This window comes from Chlorocebus sabaeus, chromosome 7 (genome assembly GCF_047675955.1).
Source record: "Chlorocebus sabaeus isolate Y175 chromosome 7, mChlSab1.0.hap1, whole genome shotgun sequence".
Classification (NCBI taxonomy): Eukaryota; Metazoa; Chordata; class Mammalia; order Primates; family Cercopithecidae; genus Chlorocebus; species Chlorocebus sabaeus.
The window spans coordinates 28,285,713-28,309,628 of record NC_132910.1 but is presented as its reverse complement, the minus strand read 5'-3'; the positions used below and the strand labels follow the sequence as shown (position 1 = coordinate 28,309,628).

General features: G+C 43.1%; 1 protein-coding gene and 1 pseudogene across 4 annotated transcripts in view; one reads left to right on the top strand and one right to left on the bottom strand.

Annotated features, from left to right (window-relative positions):
• The window catches only part of SEPTIN11 (septin 11), a 118,215-nt gene that overhangs the window by 77,266 nt on the left and 17,033 nt on the right, over positions 1 to 23,916 (bottom strand). The window contains exon 1 of one of the 4 annotated variants that reach the window (XM_007998972.3): positions 18,704 to 18,936. The exons of the other annotated variants lie outside the window; for them this stretch is intronic. Within the exon in view, the coding sequence (XP_007997163.1) occupies positions 18,704 to 18,730 (27 nt within the window). The 5' untranslated portion in view covers positions 18,731 to 18,936. Of the gene's footprint in view, positions 1 to 18,703; positions 18,937 to 23,916 lie in introns of those variants that run through there. 4 annotated transcript variants of the gene reach the window in all.
• Positions 9,327 to 10,028, top strand: LOC119620931 (thioredoxin pseudogene; annotated as a pseudogene).

Here is a 23,916-nt window from a genome sequence, read left to right as displayed (position 1 = left end):
GTCTCAAAACTCATAACAAAAACAACGGAAATTTTATCAATAAAAATGTTCCAATAATTAGAAAGACAGGCTAAATTAACCTTTTAGAAAGATGTTTTCTAAATAGTCTGCTTACAAAACATCTGCCTTTTTTGTTTTTCTAAGATTCTAATTGTCACTCATAGTTCCTAGAAAATGCATTTTTGTATAGGCAGGAAGATCGAAAAGAAGGGAGGATGCTGGGTTTCAGCTGTAGAGGGAAGGATTAACAGGAAATTTAAGCCTCAACTTAAGTCCTTAGGCCTCAATAAGGATTAATGGGAAATTTAAGCCTCAATTCCCCAGGCCTCAGTTTCCTCATCTTAAAGGAAGTTCCTTGATTAGGTGACCTTTGAAGGCCCTTCTGGCTCTACCACTAATAATTTATTGGAATTTGGTAACAGACTTTATTCTACCTATATCCACTTGCATTTTATATCGTCCCACTGCCAAATTCATAAATAATTTCATGGCCTATAGGAAGAGCCATTAACTGTCATTGGAACTCAACCAAAAACAGAAAATCCAACCCCAGTCACTATATATAGCACCTGTTTTTGCGGAGCCACATTTGCTTGCCTACCACACACTCTAGAATCCCTCCCACTCCCTCACCTGTGGGCCCGTTCACACCATACATCAACTTCTGGTTCTCCAAATTTGCTCTCTTATGGCCAGGCCTGTACTGGAGACATTCTGTTACAGAAACAATTCAAAAATGTTGATGTTATCCTCAACCAATCTATACGTTTTAATATCAGAGTTCAAGTACTTGCTTCACTTGTATTTTAAAAGCAGGCACATTTTCCGCACACACAAAAAGCTTAAACTGTTCAAATGTTAAATCATTCTAAAAGGCATACCAGAAAAAAAAAAAAAAAAAAAAAACTATTAATGATCTCTTTATTCAAATACAAGAAAAACAAATAAATTTATTTCCAATGGAAATCTGATTGCAAATTGGCAGACTCAACCTACAAATGTGTTTATGTGACCCACACAGTATTTTAAAAACATTTAGTTGCCAACATTATCAGATGTGGAAATTTCACATCAAATTCCAAATATCCATCTTCCTTTGAAAAACTGAAGACTACGGCACCAGCAGGCCCCCATTTCCTAGTCAGAGCCAAGAGGTGGCATGTGTTTTTCCAGCAGTTTAACTGAAGAATGTGGGTTGCCTTTTTGGTACTTTTTCTCCTTCAAATAAATGAGCTAAAGAATGGAGCTCATTCATAGATGGCTTACACATTTGCCTCCCTTACTATCATCTTACCATGCCATCAATAATTCAAAACAGAACCTAACTGAAGCTTACCAAAACTGTGTATAACCCATTGGCCATTAACTAAAGAGAAAGTTAGATAAATTTCTATTCTTGTTAATATTATAGCTACATCAGGTTAAGCACTTTTTTTTTTCTTTTCTTTTTTGTGATGGAGTCTCACTCTGTCACCCAGGCTGCAGTAAAGTGGCATGATCTCGGCTCACTGAAACCTCTGCCTCCTGGACTCAAGCAATTCTCATGCCTCAGCCTCCCAAGTAGCTGGGATTACAGATGTGAGCCACCATGCCTGGCTAATTTTTGTATTTTTAGTAGAAACAGGGTTTTGCCATGTTGGCCAGGCTGGTCTCAAAATCCTGACCTCAAGTGATCTGCCCACCTCGGCATCCCAAAGTGCTGGGATTACAGGCCAGGTTAAGCACTTTTCTAACTACAGTAAAGCATAAGCATTAATTGAGATCTAGACTACATAATTTTTTTTGAGACAGGGGCTCCCTCTGTCTCCAAGGCTGGAGTACAGTGGCACAATCTCAGCTCACTGCAGCCTGAAACTCCCAGACTCAAGCGATCCCCCCACCTCAGCCACCAGAGTAGCTGGGACAACAGGTGAGTGCCACCACCACCCAGCTAATGCTTCTATTTTTTTCTGTAGAAATGGGGTTTTGCCATGTTGCCTAGGCTGGTCTCAAACTCCTGGGCTCAAGCGATCTATCTGCCTCAGCCTCCCAAAATGCTGGGAATTACAGGTGTGAGCCACCACGTTTGGCTGATTACATGAATTTTTAATTTTATTTTTCAAGATGTATTATTGTTAGATTTAAATTTGGTCTATTAGAAAATCACAGGAAAATCTCTAAACTTTATACATTGAAAAAAAAAAGTCAGCTATACTCATCTTGTGGCCTCTTTGCTGAAAATAGTTGCTATATTTGCCTAATCAGGTCATAGTCATTTTACAAGCCTTAATAGTTTCCTGTCTCTATCCTGCATAAAAAGCACAGGGTAACTAATTTGACCAAATATCTTCCTAAATCTTCTTCTTAGCCCTACTGTAGATTCAATTGTCTCTTGTCAAGTGGAGATAAGACTCATTTTATGAGACAATTATTTGCAAAACTAGCATAAATCTTGAGTTGTGGTAACATTACAATGTAGAGTGCCATCCAACTACTTACTCTCTCCATTCACCATGGAATAAAGCAAACTGGACTAAACTGCAACACAGATGATGAGATGAAACACAGACTTTCCCTCTCTCCCAGGAAGACAGTTAACACAGCCAAATGGAACACAAAGGGCAGACTCTGCTGGAGACAAAACCATGTAAAAGAAATGGCAGCCTCTTATAGCTGAAAGCTTGCAGTTGTTCATCAGAAAGTTGGTGAAAATTTCAATATAGCTCTTTTTCTAAAGCACATTATCTTTTTCCATCAATAGACAGTTGAGCCAAGCCCTGAGAGCATTTCTGATGATACAAGATCCTTTTACCATCACAAAACCATTCCTTTTAAATCCTAACATCCCGTGTACAGGGGTTCCAAATTTAGAATATACATATTCTGCACTCTACCATGAGACAAAATCACTATTAGCTCCTAAATTAAACTATAAAAGCACAGCAACAATTCTTGCTTTATGTTGTGAGGAAAACTACACTTTTAAATATCATTGGTGCAAGCATTATTTCCTTCAATTTGTCTGTTCATATCACTAAAATGTGCTTGCAACACAAGTTTCTTTTAGAAATAGAAATATGAGAACAAGTATTTCCTATAATAAATTATATATAATATGTATTATATGGGCAATAATACATAATATTATACCACCAGTAATAGGCATAAATTCTAAGCCCAAAAGACAAAATTTGATAAATGACTCCTTTTTTTTTTTTTTTGAGATGGAGTCTCACTCTGTTGCCTAGGCTGGAGTGCAGTGGCGTGATCTCAGCTCACTGCAGCCTCTGCCTCCCAGGTTCAAGCGATTCTCCATCCTCAGCCTCCTGAGTAGCCCAGACTACAGGCACACACCACCACGCCCAGCTAATTTTTGTATTTTTAGTAGAGATGGAGTTTCACCATGCTGGCCAGGCTGGTCTCAAACTCCTGACCTCAGGTGATCCGCCTGCCTTGGCCTCCCAAAGTGCTGGGATTACAGGTGTGAACCACTGCGCTTGGCCTGATAAATGACTCTTTTACACTATTAATGATGAAAACACTTATCTCTAACAAGAGTATCTACAATGCCAAGCGAGCAGACTTAGGCAATATCTCTGCTCTCAAAGAGGTCATAAAAATCTGTCATTCTAAAAGCTAGGTAGGAATGACACAGCAATGCCAAGTTTTAACTCAGTGAATCAGTTGTTATGGCAAGTGTGGTAAATGACGGGAAGCACTGGGCCACTTGATATGAGCTCAAATCAAGCTACTTCTCTCAGGAGCTAAGCTTTCTGAGGAGACTAAACTAAAATGATCCTCAGCTTTCTTTTGACCTTTGAAACGTCCCATGACTCTACAGCACTGCTGGCATCCAATAAAGCTCAATGATAAATATTGCACAGAAATAATGTTTAAGTGTTTTAAATTATGCATAAACCCAAAGTTCAAGATAAGCACAGGTAAGTGAGGCCTGGCACAGTAACTTCCATCTGAGTTCCAGCTTGGCTTTTTGATGATGATAATGGTGATGAAATAGCTCATGCACACAGAGTATCACATCTGTATACTCACGACCTATCTTTGTCAAACCGTAACGTTTACCATCCATATACTTCATCTTTTCTTTTTAAATCACAGATACGTTTGAAGATCCTCAAGTATCTCTCTTTGATGCCTTTCACTGCTCCTCTTTCCCCAGGTCACCAGCTGGGCTCTTAAAAGGAGATCAGACAGTGCCTGATATTCGCTTCAAAATAATTTGGGGAGAGGTGAGGGAAGAGGTTAGACAGGGGAGCGAGGAGGCTAGAGAGAATGGTAAATAGACCATAAAAGATTGGCCATGAATTTAAATGGGAGGGGGAGATGCAAAAAAAAAAAAAAAAAAGACTGGCCAAGAATTGATGACTGGGCTAGGTGATGGGACAGAAGGGTTCATTATACCATTCTCTCTACTCTTGTATATGTTTGGAATTTTATTAATTAAAAAAAGTTTTTCTCAGAAAAAACAGAAAGATCAGACTATAAATACTTCTAGACTACATTCCTAAGCTGCACTATACAGTATGGTAGCCACTTGCCACATGTGGCTGTTTCAGTGTAAATTAATTGGCCGGCCACGGTGGCTCACGCCTGTAATCCCAGCACTTTGGGAGGCTGGGGCAGGCGGATCATGAGATCAGGAGATCGAGACCATCCTGGCTAACACGGTGAAACCCTGTCTCTACTAAAAATACAAAAAAATTAGCTGGTCGTGGTGGCGGATGCCTGTAGTCCCAGCTACTCCAGAGGCTGAGGCAGGAGAATGGCAAGAACCTGGGAGGCGGAGCTTGCAGTGAGCGGAGATAGTGCCACTGCACTCCAGCCTGGGCAAGAGAGTGAGACCCCATCACAGCAAAAAAAAAAAAAAAAAGTGTAAATTAATTAAAATTACACAAAATAAAATTTTAGTTGTACAGCTATTCCAGTCACATTTCGAGTGTTTAGAAGCCATAAATGACTAGTGTGGTGGCAACTATGCAACAGTGGAACATTTTCCATCATCATGAAAGTTTCAACTGACAGCAGTGTTCTGCAGCCTAGGGTGGTATCTCCATGTGGTAGAAGAAGGTGCAAACAACAGTCAGAAGACTTGGCCTTAAGATCATCACTGTTTACCCTGGGCAAGTCTGAGTCCTGATCCATCAAAAAGGAGGTGAAGGTGTTGGGTCAAGAATAATATCCAACCAACCCACCTCACAAAGTTGTTGTGAAGATCAACTTTTACCCACTGAAATGTAATCACAGGAAAAATATGTGAAATTGCACAATTTCAATTAGGAAACCACTGCAGTGTGTGCAATGGGTTTAGTGGCAAAGCCAATATGCAAGTGAAAACATTCTAAAAGTATATTTAAGGACCAAAAAAACCCTGAAATGACTCCAGTTTAAGAAATCACACATTTCAGCTTCAAATTTGTTAAGTGTTCTCCTCCCACTCCCTTTATTGGAATAGAAAAACAACTTTCTACTTGCTTTTTTAACAAAATTTTTTCATGGTTGGAATTAAAAATTAAATCTAATTGCTAATGTAAGATTAGCAAAGGATAGCTGGAATGCACCACTTGGGTCAAAAAGCCAAGTCACTTGAATGAATGCAAAAACCCAGGAACTAAGTGGTCCCAGCTTTTATCTACATATAATGAGAGAATTTATCCTTCCCAGACAGATTGAGTACATCTTTGAGTTATCCATTATCTCATGTGGGGTGTGTGAGTATGTGTTTGTGTGTGTGTGTGACTGTGTGTGTACCTTAAAGAAATGCATTAAAAGATCACTAAAATAACTTTGCCTTTCCAAAACGAGATTATTTTGCTTTCAAAATCATATTTCCCCTTATTCTGGACTAACATAAGAGAAACTGATTGAACAGGCAGTATTTCCAATGTCCTTTTATCTCTAAAGCTGGTATCAGAAAAAAAAACAAACACAAAAAAACTGATAACCAGTTACGTCAGGGTGTAAAAGGAATTAAATATAGGTAATGCCAAGTGAGACATATGTACCTCAACCCAGAACAAACCAGTAATTCTCAGCCTTTTTTCCCATTTCCCCATGTGGGATAATTCCATACACACAATGATCCTCAGCCAGGGGTTACATGTGTTAGAATATGGAAATGTTTTGTTAAGTACAAGTCCCTTAAGCTAAGACTATTAGAAGCAGGTGTTGGACATTTTATCTTGATTGAGATTTTTAAAACGCTAGTTATAGTCAAAACATTTAAATTCACCTTAAAACATCTAAACATACATTCATTCACAATTTTTTGACAAAAGGCCAAGGCTTTTTCATCATAATAGGTCAGAGGAATTTCAATAAGGATGTCTTTCCAGCACCAACCCACAGGCATCATCTGTAATTTCCAGTTTGTTTATTTAATGTGGAGACAGAATTTAAAAGTGTTCTCAATGCAATCCAAATGCAGGCTCTTTTTAGATTCGTACAATTTTCATCTCCAACTTTTTGTAATTATCTTATGTATATTTAATTCACAGCAGTTTTATTTCAGCAAAATTTTTACCTTTACTAAAACTTTCCAAAGCATCTCATTTAGAAGCAATTCAATTTTTGCACTTATAGTTCATAGATTCACAAAACATTAAATTAAATTAGGCGATGATGATGATTATAACCTAGATGATGATTATAACTAGGCTTGAAAACAACTGATCCAGTAAGCATACAACTCTGTTGGCAGGTGCAGAAATGCACGTGCAGCTCTAAAATAGAACACAAACAGTCCCCACTTACAATGGTTCAACTTATGATTTTGACTTTCCAATGGTACAAAAGTGATACGCATTCAGTAAAAACCATACTTCAAATGCCTATACAACCATTCTATTTTTCACTTTCCATACAGTATTTGGTAAATTACCTGAGATAGTCAACACTTTGTTATAAAACAGGCTTGTGTTAGATGATTTTGCACAACCATAGGCTAATGTAAGTGTTCTAAGCACATTTAAGGTAGGCTAGGCAAAGCTCTGATGTTCAGTAGGCGAGGTGTATTAAATGCGTTTTAAACTTAGGTATTTTCAATATAATGTGGTTATCAGGACATAACCCCACTGTAAGCTAAGGAGCATCTGTACTAGTCTACAAGCCAAAAGCATGTGGAATGCTGTGGGCAGTCAGAATGTTTTGTAGCGGAAATACAGGGCACAAATTAATCTGTCAGTGAGCCTGAAGACATTCCATCCAGATTCTAATAAAACTTCCCAATTCCCTTTGTTGTGCCCTTTTTATCCTTGCCTTAAACTAAAACAATAAACTTCGAAAGATAGCCTGGGAAGAAAAAAAGCTGGAGGTTACCTTTCAAGGGTCCTCGAATTACATTATAAAAGGGAAAGAGAAGGGAAAGAAAATAGGCCTTATTATTTCCGAGTGCTAAGTCAAGTTCCTCATGTTTACTAAAAAAAAGTGTTGGGCTGAATACTAGTTAAAAGAGCCTGACAAGATCCTCCCAGTCATGGAGGTTGAGCATTATCTGAGTCTCAGCCTTTTCTCCCCAGCTACATTGTAGACTTTCCAACAACATGGAGCACAGGACAAGAAACACCAAAGGTCCTCAAATATCTGACTGGTTGATGCTGCACAATCATGAATGACTTAAGACAGGAGGTGGGAATGACAAAACACATCCTGGTAATTCCCCCCTGAATTCAAATCTTATTCCAAAATTTTGAACCTCAGTGACAAAGAGATCCATTTTCCAAAGACAAATTTTGGTTCTGATTTGGTTTGGTGGGAGAGTAGAAGGATATGGTTTTGACATCATCACTCATGCATGGTGTTGGCTGGGCTCAATATTTGTTCACTTAATGAATAGGAACTAGGAAAAGCCCCTGAGGAATAAAAGCATAAGTTCTTCAAGAAAGAGGAGATTTAGAAATATTCAGCAGTATCCCCAACTCTCCAATATCCCTATATAAATCTCCATTACATAAAGTCAATGAGAGTCTTCATTGCCCCCAGCTTTGACTGGGTTATAAAATCCAATTTAGAGTTGGTCCTCTTCACATAGCTTAAATGTCAGCTTTGGAGCAGCAGCTAGTGGCAGCAAATTAATTAGCGACTTTGATACCTGAGACCTCATCTTATCTGCCTTAAGTTCATAAAATACCTTGGAATTTTAGTTTCGAAGGAGCAAACTTGATTATCAACAACTAAAAGACTTCTTTAGAGGGCTCAGAGAGAAAACTGTGCTTCAACTTCAGACAATCCAACATTCCCTAGTGGTTAAGAGGTTGACTAAGGATTAGAAAAGGCTTTGAAAACAAAGAGGCATGTAACAAACAATCAAATTATTCTACCACACCAAAGTACTAGTCTTAGACTACCTAACCACCGGGTAAGTCAAACCAAACACCTCAAAGAATGAGAGCAAAGGTGACAAACATGAGGAGAATCTAAAAATCAATCAGCTTGGTTTACGTAGTTTCCATGACATTCTCAGAAACCGCCTCTGAGAATGGCTTGCACAAAGTGCAGTGATCATTTGAACAATTCTCTTAAAAACTCTTGGGGCACATTTAAAAACAAGTAAAAGAGTACAATTAGATTGTTGGAAACACAAAGAATAAATGCTTGAGGTGATGGACAGCCCACTTACCCTAATGTGATTATTACACATTGCATGCCTGCATCAAAATACCGAATGTAACCCATAAAAACATACACCTACTACGTACCCACAAAAATAAAAAATTTAAAATAAAGTAAAATAAACACTCTTAGGGAAATACTGCATTAATCCCCATCCTTAAAACTGTTCAATATTAGCTAATTAAAGTTGTTTCTTATTACCCCATTTTTCCAATCTATGCAGACAGTATAGGCCCAAAACTTTCTGATTTTTTTTTAAAACAGTTTTAAGCTTTGTCCTAAGTTCATAGTTCATGTATCAAAACCGTAATTTCCCCCATTCACTATGTATCCAGGTCCTAGAATCTAAAAGTACAATTGACTTGAAATGGGTAAATTAAACCCATTACAGAACAAAGTAGGATACAAGAACAAAGAACAAAGAACTACAGATTCAAAAGCAAGCAGTGCCACCCTGAGAGATTATGAGTTCCATACCAAAGAATCAGAAATGAAAATTATAGAAAAGTCTAGGGGATGCGATACAACATTTATTTTATTTTATTTTTTTTTTGAGTCTAGTTTTTTAATCTGGTCAGGTGCCAGTGGCTCACAACTGTAACCTCAGCATTTTGGGAGGCCTAGATGGGAGGATCACTTGAGGCCAGGGGTTTGAGACAAACCTGGGCAATATAGCAAGACCCTGTATCCATTAAAAATAATAATAATTTTTTTTAAACTTGTCTTGTCCAAGCTCGGTCCAGTGCTTTGGATCCGTTTTCATCAGTCCTTACAGCTGCTTGTCAGACCCCAGCAGCCAAGAATGGTGAAACAGATCAAGAGCAAGGCTGCTTTTCAGGAAGCCTTGGACACCACAGGCAATAAACTTGTAGTTGATTTCTCAGCCACATGGTGTGGGCCTTGCAAAATGATCAAGTCTTTCTTTCATTCCCTCTCTGAAAAGTATTCCAACGTGGTATTCCTTGAAGTAGATGTGGGTGACTGTCAGGATGTTGCTTCAGAGTGTGAAGTCAAATGCATGCCAACATTCCAGTTTTTTAAGAAGGGATAAAAGGTTGGTGAATTTTCTGGGGCCAATAAGGAAAAGCTTGGAGCCACCATTAATGAATTAGTCTAATCATGTTTTCTGAAAATATAACCATACATTGACTACTTAAAACTTGTATTTTTTTTAAATTTATAAAAAATATAAAGTATGAAGATTATAAACCTAATTGCCATCTGGGTGACAATAAAACATTAATTATAACAACAACAACAACAACAAAACCTCATCTTACAAATAGTAGTGAAAACCTGGTAAAGTCAGTTTGTTCTGGCATTTTTTAAACATCCAAAGTAGCTTAGTATATTACAAAATTAACATTCATATTCCCTTATTTGTATGAGGAAATGAAAAGCCCCACACTAGTAAACAAGGTGTTTTCATCTAGGTTTCCCCAAAATGCAAGGACTTGCAGGGACTTGCATGCATGTGAGTCCTGGGAAGTGACCCAGGGGAACAGAATGGGGGACAGGGAAAAGTGAAACAGGGAAAGAGGGAAGGCCACCCTAAGGGGACTGTAGAGCTAATCACCCCTGAGGGCTGAGGCTGGGGCCCAGAGGGGAACTTCTAAGGAGCCAGGTCAATTGAGGAGCCATGTAGATCCACCATCTCAAGGGGGTTGCCCCCTGGGAAGGCAGCTCCTTTGGATGTCCAGATGTGCACATAGGTCAGAATAGCTAAGCAGAACCCCAGTGGCAATGGCAGAGAAGCCTGGGGTAGAAAGTGGAGTTGTGAGGTCTACACCTACCGGGGGTTGACACAGCAACAGCCAGGCAGGCACACGTCTTAGCCAGTATGTCTTATCCAATTTATCTGAAGGGTGAATTTTCACTTACTGAGTCAAATGTTTATTGGCTGGAGGTACAGGACATATAGTCCTTTCCCTTAAGTCTGGCTATATAGATTAAGAATACAAGACTGTGGCCAAGGGCTAGCGGAACATATTGTTTATGGTAGGCAATAAGGTTTTTTTGTTTTGTTTTTTATGTTCACAATTATATTTGATAGTTACTTTCTCTTAAAAGGTAACTTAAGGAAAGGTGGGGTGGGGACTCCTGATCACTATGTGGATGACACGTAAGTGTTGTCAGCAATTCAAATAAATAAAAATCGTCAAAATGTTGGTGATTCGTGGGTGGAGGCTTCATGGAGGGTATGTTTGATCTGTGCCTCTAAGGTGCGCTCTGATTAGAAAATGGGAAGCCTGCGTGGTTCAGGTGTGCACGAGAAGGGGCAACTGCTCAGTTCCCACTGGGGTGGGGCGGGGTGGCAGTTCTGGTTTGAGCCCAGTCTTCAGTATAAAGCCATTATTTCAGCACCATTTTCCTGAGATAACTTTTATTAAGGATGAATGTTGAGGCAGCAGTGTAAGCACTGTGTGTACTAACTGGTTTAATTTGTAACTCTTTGAGGGAAGTACTGTTACTGTTTTACAGATGAGGGAAGTAACCTGCCTAAGGACACAAAGCTTGTTAAATGGTAAAACTGACACTCTAGAACCGGAGCAACCTGGCTCCAGAGCCCACATTCTTCACCCAAATGCTATACACTATGGCCTATCAGTAGAGAGAAAAACAGAGCAAGGGAAAGAAGGGTGCCATCTGATTCATCTGCATTTAGGGACAGATGGCTGGGAAAGGTCCAAAGGGCCGAGGTCCCAAGAGAAATCATTCTGTCAAGCAGCTGGAAGTCCTAATGGCCTCACAACCATTTCCCAGAGAGTACAGTTCCACGGCTGAGGCCACCAGAGAGCAGCACAGAAGGCCTTTCAGAAGGTTACCACCTATCACTTACTTGATGGTGACGTCCCTGGAAGCTCACCACCAGTGACTATGAGAATTCACACTCTGCCTTCAATTCACTGTGGCTGCCTAACTCTTATCTCTCTCTGTCTCTCTGTTTCTGTCTCTCTCTCTCTCTCTCTCTGTCTCTCTCTCTCTCTCTCTCACACACACACACACACACACACACACACACCATTCTACTATGCCCAGCTAGAATCAGAGCAGGCCAAAGAGAGGGAGAGAAATCCTTACAGACGGGATACAATTTTAAAAATAAATACTCGGCTTCACAGTAGATTCCTTGACTAGGAATCTAGCCAACTGTTATTACTCAAAATATTCACTGCCCTCCCTAGAGGGGGATTTACTTCCCCAGCTGATGGCCCTCAAGCCTGGCCAAGTGTCTTTCAGAGCCACTCTTTACAGGAGGATTCTCTATCCTCATCCTTTTGAATTTAGGAATAACCATTTACTTTGGCCGATACAATCTGCATGTAAGTGACCCATCTAAGAGCTTGAGAAGCCAGCTCCTGAGAAGCCAGGGTTCAGCATGTGTCTTTGTCCTCTGCCACCAGGCTGGCAATACCTAGATAGAGGATACTCCCTCAGCCTGGGTCCTGGAGGCAATGCAGCATGCAGCAGACCTCCGAGGGTGGAACAGACAAGAAAGCTGCATGAGAAATAAATGCTTGCCATGTAAGCCACCAAAACATGGGGCCAATTCGTCACGGCAAGGTAGTTTAGCTTAACTGACTGAATCAGATGGGAGGTGTGTATACACATTGGTCTAAGAGCCTTTGGTTCCAAAGCCTAGCTCTCCCACAAATTCGCTGTAGCAGATTAGCTGACAACTTCTTCCTGCCTCATTTTCCTTCTCTATTACTTCTCAGGTATTTTGTGAGTATAAAGTGAGATAATTGTGTTGACAGTAATTTGAATTGAATAAATTTTAAAATAAAGATGCTGAACAAGCTTCCTGTGCACAGTTGTTTTTGGTCAAGCCTTTTGCCCCCCAACAGCATGTAAGAGTAAATTTAATGAGTACCTTAATGAGATTCACAAAATTTTATACTGGTATGAAGACAGTACTTAAAGAGATGAGATAAATGAAAACAGCATGAAGTCTTAAGGAAACCCTGGCTTTTAACAGACTTTTCTCCTGTTTTCATAAAGTCCAATGAGTTTTTAATTTCCTTTTTGGAGAACACTGATTACCACTTGAAGTCCAAGGTGGAAGGAGTCCTACCATCTTCCCCCCAACCCCACCACACTCTTCAGGACTCAGTTGCTTACGTCTAAGAAAATAATAACTTCTACTTCTGAATCCTGAGGAAAGGCTCAGTGCACAAAACTGGGCAGAGGAAGATCTAGTATTGTCGTTGTCATATGTTGTCACTCCTTCTCTGTGTCCTCCGTCAGTCTTCGTTTCCTCTATTCTTTAAAGGTTCAGTTTGGGCATGAAAGGAATCAACTCCCCTGATCTTTTCTCATCTCTCCTACTGAATCCTGAAGAATTAGTAGTTTGCAGATTTTCTTTGTCTTCCTTCAACCAATTTCAAGGATCTGAGATATCTTAAGTTGTGGGCAAAGGGTGGATGGAATACGAAGCATTTAAAGAGTTACACAGTAAATACATGCCTATAAAGATTGCACCGCATAATTGAGTCTCTTCCCACCTACTCAGCCTCTTGTCTGTCCACTCTCCCTACCCAACCCTAATGCTGACATTCCGGCTACATTGGATTTCTTTAAGAGTCTCTCCCTCACTTCCAGAGTTTGGCAGATGCTGTTTCCTGGGCTTGGAACACTTCCACAACCACCTCCCCATCTCCCTTTCCTTGCTAAATCCTATTGCTTACTCAGCCTATAGAGAGATTTCATGAGAGCAGCAAAGACTGCACTCAAGTACTCACCAACATAATTTCAGCACCTGCATAATAGAAGGTACACAAGAAACGTCTGATAAAATAGGTGGGTTGGAAAGCCAAGAATGAGTACTGATGTGTTAGGGTGTTGGGGATTATTTTGTTTTTCAATTTCTAACCTATCTATATTATTGTGCCTCAACTTCTATGAGAGAAAAAAAAGCCCAATTCTTCCCAAAGGAACGTTACTTATCAAAAACAAGTAGGTAAATTTTAATGTTGTGCTATATATTTTTTCATTTCCTTTTTGTACAGTAAAAATGCAAAAAAAAAAAAAAAGAAAAGAAAACAAAGAAAAGAAAAAAGAAATCACACACAGACAAGAACAAAGCAAGCTCCTATTTGTCAGATACCAAAAATGGTCCTTTTGGAATATGGTCTCTTTTCTACCTCTCCACCTCAGCCTGCCCCTCTCTCAATGTTTCACACTCCATCCCACCCAGTCACAGTTCAGCAGGTGGGCAGAATGTGTCCACACAACTGGACTTCCTGTGCCATTTGGCTTGAGCGATGTGCTCACACGCACTGGCGTCAATCCCAAAAAGAGGTGGCTCTAGTGCCTTGGCTTTGTCACATCAGGGAACAGACTTCTGATTTCTATCTCAGGCCAAGCCTGGAACAATGTGAATTTTATTTTAGATCGCCCAGCAAATTCCTTTTAGAAGTCTGTCTCTATCACCTTAGCCCAAGTATTGTTTTTATGTTCAACAGCAGCTGCATTGATGGGCTGCCAGCAGGCATGAGTGGGTCAGGGGAAGTATTGTTTAGTTGGGAGTTTTCTGTCAATCCAGACTTTTTAAAAGGGGGTGGGGGAGGGTATCAATTATTTTGTAAAGTAGATCTCCTTGGGAAAAAAGGATAGAAGCTTTAGTTCATTTAAATAATGGTTCAGCTTTGCTGACCCCATTTGAGACAAGTCTAGCTAAGACTATGAAAGATGGATCCCAATAAAATGATAAAATCCAAGAGCGGCATCTATCCCCAACCAAGTTTAGAGTCCTATAAAGAGAAACACAGGCACAGAAAACTCTGTGGCCTGTGCCACAGTCTAAATCCGATGATCATGATCAGTGTGACATCATCATTGGGTAGAGTATAAACACTTGGTCTTTTGGCAATCAATCAAGTAGGCCATCCAAATCAAGGAAAGAGCAGAGTCCCACAATCATTTGTTCCTTTCACAGACATAGGATGGCCCATGCCCAAACACTAAGCATCCACTTCCTTTATTCTAAGATTATTCAAATGGTCACACAGGACTCATTCAGGCACACAGTTTGGTTTCTAGGTAGCAGTTTATACAAGATGGGTTATATTTGCTCAAAAAAGTGATGAAATAGACTAACCACCTAAGAGCTACTATATCAGGATAGTGGGATATGGGCAGTTTTGTTCTTTTAATCAATTCCTTGGGTTTCCTTTTCACTGTAATGTAGACACATCATTTTTAAAGAATATAATTTAAAAGATAAAATTAATCTATAGCTTTCAAAAGATTTTAAAAGGAGAGATTATTGTACCTCAGAAACTTCTTGCATTCCTTAATAACTGCTTGTAGAGCCTCAGTGTGTATAATTTATATCACTGACTAAAAAGTTCTAATTTTTGAAAACCAACTTGAGATGACAGCCCTTTTACTATTTAGGTGGCCCTCCCCTGGACCCTTCTTGGCTCCATTCATGTTTCTCCAGGCACACTGACCACAGCCATCCATCTGGGGCCACATTTTCAAGTCACAAAAATGGCAGTTTTATAACAAGGGAAAATAACATTTTATTGGCAGTACTCCTCCCCTTCCCACACTCCCTGCCCTTGAAGAGGGACCTCGTCTTTAAGAATCGCCTATAATTATCCTCAGACAGATATGAACCTTCACCTGAATCATATTTGCTGAGTCAGCAATAGGCATATAATTCCTTTTCTCCCTAAATGATTTTACACATTTACACTGAAGTCTGTCACTTGAATACACCAACTCTCTCAAACAATAAAGTTCCTGGTAAGAAGAAAATTTCTTGTTCACTGCTATATGCCCAACACCTAGAATAGTACCAGACACATAGCAGGTGCTTAATAAATGGTGTTAAATGAGCAAATAGAAACTTGGTTTTCCATTTCCTTATATGCTCAACAGATAAAAGAGCAGTTAAGTGCATTTCTTGAAGGATATCATAGGGAAATCTCCACCACCAGCAAAGTTTAAACATACTTTTTGTTAGGGATAAAGAAATATTTCTGCACTGGGGAGCAGGCTAACCCAAGTGACCTCTAAAGTTCCTTTCAACTCCTAGAATCTATAAACTGATGAACACCACAGCTTAAGAGAGTCGATCAGCTACATAAAGCCTGATTCTCAAGTAGAGTGAATTGCCATGTCTGTTTAAAATAAAGATAATAGCTGCCCCAGGACTTGGACGCAAAAATGCTAATTCATCCAAAATGCAGACACATCCCTTGGGGGTAAAATGTTCTTGCTAATCATCAGTTATACCAGGCAAACAGCAGATGTGCTTCAGGGTCTTCTTAGGGCTAAGCCCAAAACCCATCAGTGGGGAAATGGAGAAGCTAGGGATCAAAATTAAAACTGAAATAAACAGTATCACACTAAATTGAAGCTTTTGTTTTGCAGTCAATAACAAATCCACCTAAACGTAACTGAATTTAGACTTGAGGTTTGAATGGTTTGTAACAGAATATAACCATTTCATATGATAGAAAATAGTGCATTTGACATGTAAGCATTTTTGTCCACTAAAATGTCATATTTACCTGGGATATCACTCTCAGATGTTCCCATTCAAGAATATTGAAAATTCAGGGTAAGTTATTCAGATTACATTTTGCTTCAGTCTGGCGGGGAGAGGTAGTTATCAGGAAAGGAGATATGCTCCTGTTGTCCTAAATAACTTTTTAAAAAATCTAATTGAAGAAATAACTAGGGAAACTCCATTCACACATAAATCAACTTTGGAGTGGTTCTTTTCCCTCAGCGCAGCCTTCTTTTCTTTTGGTGAAATCACAGACTAGATAAGGAAATGCGAGGGCCAGAGAACTCTTAACTTTAAAGATGCAGTGTAGATTCCATGGAGCTGTGTCTGAAGAATCTTCCCCACTCACTGACTTTGTTTTAAAGCCATAACTGCAGAGACCACACTTAAGACAGTAACCCAACGAACAAAGTGAAAGGCTTCAACAATTCTCTGTGAAATGTGATCATACATTTTCTGTAGACTTTCTAACTTTATAATCAATTCCTAATCACCCATACGTTAGGTTTCCAAAAGAAAAGTCTTCTATCTTTAGGTTATAATTTAATTCCAGTGACAACAGGGAGTGCGCAGAAAGAAGTCACTTCCTCTGTGCACATATACTTTAAAAAATCTCCTCTATTATCTGAAGAGGGAGGTGTAACATAAGAATTCTGTGGGATTAGGCTCACATATGGTTGGCCGACTTGGTGTTGGATATGATTATGGCCACACAACTAAACCTTAAATCCACATACTGTTTCTATTTAACTGACATATATGAACTAATTTATAGAAAATGTGCAGCTAATTATTTCTTCCACCTCCTCCATCCCTCAAGAATGCACCAGCAATAATAGGTGTTACTGAAAAAGACATACACCCCCACTGAATATTTGCATTCCTAAACGCTTACCAATTTCTCTAAAGCAGATATTTTTATTTTAGTTCTCTGAATCTACGCCTTGCTAATAGGTATAATGCGGGCAGGGGGAAGAGTAATTTAACCAGATAAATTTGACCTCTATAGACCTCAATTTTCTCACCAAAAAATAAAACGACTAGCGGAGAGACTATGCAAATTTCCTCAGTAACAATAATCTACGTGTGACCACTAATGATCAAGAGCACAATTTATGTGCAAAAGAAGACCAGAATTCTTAAAAGAGCCATGTCATTAAATCGTAGAGTTGAAAAGGCCTAAAAGACAGTTATGATTCGATATGACCACTGTTGTCTTCTGACTGCAGAAAACGTCTTTGAAAGCACCGCGGGCAGCCGAACCACCAAACCGAATTAGAATCCGCAAAGGGACCCATGAACTTCTCGCGAGGGGGTAGGATGCAAAAGGCGCGCGTATCTGGGGAGGAGTTAGGCGGGGAGAGGGGGAAGAGCCGGGAGCCTGAGAGCACAGCCTTGCATTTCTGGGATTTCCGAGCTTCCAGTATCTCAGTAAGTCTTTCGTCCGTAACTACAAAATCTTCCGAACCACCACCTGCAGCTGCACAGTTGTGGGAAAGGGAAGAAGAGAAAGGGAAGAGGAGGTGATAGACGGGGAAGGACCTCGCCCGAGGCGCCCCCAAAGCCAGTAAGGAGAGAGTGGACTGTGAACATCGACAAGAAAAGGGGAAAGAGAAAACAGGAGGACTCCGCCTTTCCCACCCAGCTCCGCTCCTTCCAATAAAAAGGAAAGGCCGCCGCCCCTTCCTCCGCCTTTCACTTGGGGATGCGGAGCGGCCACTGAACCGCACCCTCGGAGTCCCGCTCCCCTCCGGCCCGGCCCCGGGGCGCGGACCGAGTCTTGCACCCCAGTAGGCGCGGCGCCTTGGCCCACACACTCGGGGCAAAGGTATCTCCTCCTTCCTACTCTCCTCCCTCCCGCCGTGGGGCACTCGATTCTTCACGCACCCGCCCGCCCTTCCTCTTCCTCGCGTCCCAGCCTCCTCGGCCCGCCGCCCCCGGCCTTTCAGCCGCAGAACATTTCAATCCTTCACCCACACCACAAGGGAGCCTCCAGAAAACTTTGTGTTTGTTATCTGGGGCTTTGTCCACATCCTGGGCAGGGCTCGCTCACCCGGGTGGATGCCCGAGGGTGTCAGGGATCTCACAATGCGCTGGCGAGGCCACCACGGAAATCCCACCCCTCTGACCCGCTTCTGCAGCCGTACCACACGCAGCGCTTCAGCTCGCAATTCCCACGCCCTGAGCGCCCCCTCGGCGCGGGGGAGACGGGAGGAAAGCCCCGAACCCGGCGCCCTTCTGGCTGTCACGAGGGAAGAGGTGCGCCGGGAGAGGGAGGCGGCTGAGACACGCCGCGCTTCAAAGAATCATTTTAAAGGGAACAGGAGAGGGGTCCTTTTTCTTTCGCATCCTCAGAAGAGGGGCGCGACGAGGCGATCCACTGTTGCATCACGTAACTAAGCCCCTGGGCTCCTCACCCCGACCCCAGACACGCGCCCAAATTGGTGCACACACCCACAGCCGCCGCCGCGGAGCCGAGCCCCCGCCCGGCTCCCCTGTGGTCCCCACCACACCCGCCCCAGAGCAGAGACCACCCGGCGCCCGAGGAGCAGCAGGCGAGGCCCCAGCACTCACAGACGGTCTCCCCACGGCTACGGCCATCGCAGCTGCGGTACCGGCTCCGGCTGCGCCCGGGTACGCTCCGCCGACTCCGGCAGCTGCTAGTGCTCCAGCTCCGGCTGGCCTCCTTCGCGTCTCCCTCGCGGCTGCGCTCTGCTCGCCGGAGTCCCGCTCGCAGCCAGCGGCATCTGCTCCCCCCACGCCGCCGCCCCTCCCGCTTTATTAGAGCAACATGGCCACCCGCCTGGAAGGGACCATTCGCTTCCCCAGGAAGGGGTGTGAGCCTGCGCGCCGGGCCGCGGAGGTGGGCGGGAGGATGGTGGGCGGGCTCCGAGTCCGGCTCCGCTTGCTCTGGCCGCAGGGTTCGCCCCTCCGCCCCAAAACGACCCTCTCCGCTGCCACGAGATGCCCCCAGCCTGTGCGCTGGCCGCCACTCCCCGCTCCATCAGGTGCCGGAATCCGAGTAAAAGCCTGGGCGCGAGCTCCTAGCCCCAGGGCCCGCCACGCGCCCCACGAAGCCGGCAGCTCCAGTGGCCGCCGGGAGAAGGAAGGGCGGCCGGGGGAAGACAGGTCGCAGAGACAACACCTGGCGGAAAGTTAGCCCCGGACTAGCACGCCCCACCCGGAGAAGCCAGCCTGGAAGGGGCTGCGGGCCACCAGGCGGAGCGGTGGGCAACCGAAGTGCGGCTGGGCGGGACTCCACGTCTCCGCACTGGAAGAATTGCCCCTCCGCAAGTCTTCCCTTCCCACGTGGGGGCCTTCCAGGTCGCACTCGGTCGCCCACCGCTCCCCCTGAGAAGGGAGACTAAAAGACAGGCATCTGGAAGCTGTCACTGTGGCGCGCGGGCGGACAGGGGATTCCACTGGAGAGGAAGAGGCCGTAGTAGTCGCTGCTGCCTGAGGCCGACCCAACCGCCGCCTGCTTGGGAGGAAGAAAAAAAACGCCCCCGCTGAAGAAATAAGGCAGCCATTGGTTGCTCTAGAGCGTAGGGACCGAGGCCTCCCCTGGGTGTCACTGGAGCGGTCACACGTGGGGGATCAGCCGACTTCGATCGCTGGCAACAGACCCAGCGACCCGGAGGCGTGCGCGCTGGGGCTGCGGCTGGAGGGCGCGGCGACGGCACCAGGCGGGTGGCTCGAGTGGGTGCGACTGTAGGCGCGTGGGACTGGGAACTCCTCCGGCGTGGGGAAGATTTTTTTTTCCCAGCAGATGTTGGAGTGTTATTGCCTGTCTAAGGGGCCGGCAGAATGGCCAGGTCCCAGTGCGTGTGGGGCAGCGAGGTGTGTCAGATAAGCTGTGGATCCCCTCGGCCCCTCGTGGGCCGGAGAGGGGGCCCACGACAACAAGGCGATTGAGGACAGCGACGGACAGGGCGGGGAACCAGTTGGGTGGAAGCACAGGCAAAGTGTGGTGAGGAGGGAAGGGCTATGATCGGCCCTCGGGACGACGCCCCCAGGGGACAGCCTGGCCTCCTGAATTAGGGAAAAGACAAACCGCCTCTTTAGACTGGGGCGCCTCAGAGTCTGACCTGAGTCTTCAAACACCCAGATTCCCGGGGGCCTTGCCTCGAGTGGGCCTCAAGACTCGCGACGCCCCCGCAGCCTTGGGCTGAGGGTCAGTAGTCTCCGGGAGCGGGTCTGGCTGCCGCGGAACTGATACTGGTTTGCGCCGGTAGGTAGGCGAGGGGCGCGGTCACCCCGTCTGAATTCCACTGGCAGGACAGCTGTGGAACCGCCAGAGAAAAGTCCGGCGGTGTAAGAAAGGTGAGGGGCGGCGCCGACACAGAGCTTGTTTGTTCAGTCTGTGGGCGGACTCAGACGTGCAGAGCACCAACCTCTTCAATTTCTGCCCTCTAGACTCCAAATATTTTGAAGTTAGGTACCAGCATTTTATGCCAAACATACAGTGGGCGCTCAATTAGTGTTTAATTAAGATTACACATAAATGGGCCGGGCGCGGTGGCTCACGCCTGTAATCCCAGCACCTTGGGAGGCTAAGGTGGGCCAACATGGTGAAACCTCGTCTCTACAAAAGAAATGCAAAAGTTAGCTGGGCATGGTGGCGCTTGCTTGTAGTCCCAGCTACTATGGAGGCTGAGGTGGGAGAATCGCTTGAACTCCAGAGGCGGCGGTTGCAGTGAGCCGAGATCGCACCAGTGCACTCCAGTCTGGGTGACAGTGAGACCCCGTCTCAAAAAATACATAATAATAAGATTACACACAGATAGGTGCTGTGCAAAGGGAGGGGGAAGACAAATACTTTTTCTTCTGCAGCTGTGGTACGTGGACATTTTGTTCTTTCTCCATAAGGAGGATAAGACAGCAGCAGCACTGCCCATGGACCAGAGGCCTCCTGTAAAGCCTGGGAAAAGAGGGCCCCCCACACCGCCAACCGGATGTAAGGGCAATTGCAAAGGAACTGTGTGTTATCTTCACCAGAACAGACTGTAGAATTTGTTTATTAAATTTTTATTTTGTACTTATTTATTTTGTGAATGTATATGCTGTAAGCTCATCTGCTTAGATTACAAGAATGTCAATGCCCTACCTTGGTGGGTAGGTTAGTTTATTCTAATGAGCACAACTTAACGTTACATATTCCAACATCTCATTTGGGATGTGAGGATGCTATGGGCGGGGGATGGATATTCTGGCATTGCTAGAATATAGGAGCCTTAACGAGAGAGTGGCAGAGTGGGGAGAACCTGGCACTTAAGCTGCAGATGATCACTTATTAGCTTTGTTATATTAAATAAGTTAAACTTTCTTCATCTCATTTTTTTTTCTATTGTAAAATAGGGTAGTAACAGTGAGTCCTGGTAGAGGACTTGTTCTGTTAGCCAGATCCACCCTCCAACCTGCTGTCTGTCCTTTGGAGCCTTAACTCAATGGACTTTCTTTCCCTCTACCTTCCTCTTGAGTTAAGGCACTGGGAAGCAAGAGCAATGGAACAAAGAGGAAGGAGCACGGTTATTTATTCCTCCCTGGCTCCCTTGCTATGGCACCATGGCAGGCTGGCTGAATCCCTCAACCAAAGGAAGCAACCAGTATCCCTCCCTAGGGTGACCCAGAGTAAACTCCAATGGTTTCCCTTCATTTTGCACACACCTTTGCAAATAGTCTTTTTATAAAACTCTACTCACATTATCCAGTAGGAATGTAGTATCTCATTCCTTTACAGAATTGTTTTGAGAGTTAACTGAGAAAATACTGTATTATTAGTGTTAGAATTACCTATAATTTCCATCCAAACTGAGAAACTTCTGAGACTGGAAAAAGGGGGTTTGTGCTGATAGTAATGATCCCAGGACAATAGGAAAAACAAGGACTTATGGCGACCCCAGCTATTATTGTTGGTAAACTCTGCTTTAGACATGTTAAGCAATCAAGAAGTGGTCATACTATCATGCTTCTGTCACTAGATTATGAATGTCTCAAGGTAAGAGTGCTTTTTTATCTATTAGCTTCTGTCACATGGTCTGATACATTCAATAAATTTTGAGTTGGAGATGAGGGTAAAGGCTAGGAAATGAATGATTTTTATTGCCATACTAGGGTAATGAAGAGTCAAGGAGGTCTTTAAGCAAAGAAAATTTGCATTTTAGAAAACAGCTACAGTGAATATTTGACATTGTTAGAAATGTAGGGTCTATTCCCTTTTTAATTGAACTCCAATTTATTTGGAGAGCTTTTCCAATGAATGTTCCAACTTGGTAAAAAGTAAATGCCTCTTAAAAAAGAGGTTCCAGGCCAGGCGTGATGGTTCATACCTTGTAATCCCAGCACTTTGGGAGGCCAAGGTGGGTGGATCATCTGAGGTCAAGAGTTCGAGACCCGCCTGGCCAACATGGCGAAACCCCATCTCTACTAAAAATACAAAAATCAGTGGGATGTGCTGGCGCATGCCTTTAATCCCAACTACTCAGGAGGCTGAGGCAGGAGAATCACTTGAACCCACAAGGTGGAGGTTGCCGTGAGCGGAAGTCTCACCACTACACTTCAGCCTGGGTGACAGAGCCAGACTCCATCTTAAAAAAAAAAAAAAGTTCCTCGCCAGCTGTGGTGGCATGGTGTAGTCCCAGCTACTCAAGAGGCTGAGGCAGGAAGATCACTTAAAGCCAGGAGTTTAAGGCTGCAGTGCGTTACAATCGAGCCTGTGAATAGCCACTGTACTCCAACCTGGGCAACATAGCAAGACCTCATGTCCAAAAAAATTAATTTAATTTATTTTCAATAAGAAGCTCCTGAAGAGACTTTCCATCACACCCTTCCTTTCATCACCACAGTACATACACTCTAAGAAAGTATGTGATCTAAGTCTGGCCAATTAGATACTGTTACATTTGAATCTTGAATCAAGTGACACAAAGACAATACAAATTGTTACAGTTTATGCAGGCTGTACATTATTTTTTACTTTTTGGCAAATTGTTACAGTTTATAGGGTCTATAATTTATTTTTTTATTTTCTGGCTTAAGTTATCTAAGATTTATTTCTGTGGTTTACAGTCAAAGAACCCTAAGACTAGATCACTCTTGACTACCATAAAAATGATTAATTATAAAGGGATACAAGAAGAACAAGAGGCTGGGCACAGTGCCTCACACCTGTAATCCCAGCACTTTGGAAGGCCATGGTGGGCGGATCACTTGAGGTCAGAAGTTCGAGACCAGCCTGTCCAACATGGTGAAACCACACCTCTACTAAAATACAAAAGTTAGCCGGGCATGGTGGCAGGCACCTGTAATCCCAGTTATTCGGGAGGCTGAAGCATGAGAATCACTTGAACTGGGGAGACAGAGGTTACAGTGAGCCGAGATCGCACCGCTGCACTCCAGCCTGGGCAATAGAGCAAGACTGAGTCTCAAAACAACAACAACAACAACAACAAACAAAACCACACACACAAAATGGGTAAGTTAGCTTTTGCCACTTTAATTTTGGACAGTTTAACTGACAACAGATCCTGAACTCCTTCTGCAACATAATACGTAAAAGTGTTCAATAAAATGTTGTAAAACACATCTACATTTGAGAGGAAAAAGTAAAACTCTCTATTCACAGATAACACAAACATACAGAAAATCCTAAGGAGTCCACTAAAAAATCATTAAAAGTAATAAATGAACTCAGCAAGTTTACAGGATACAGGATCCACTGAGATTCTGATAAACATGGATAGGCAAAAACTTTGAAACTGTCATTTATAAACTCACATAGGCTCCAG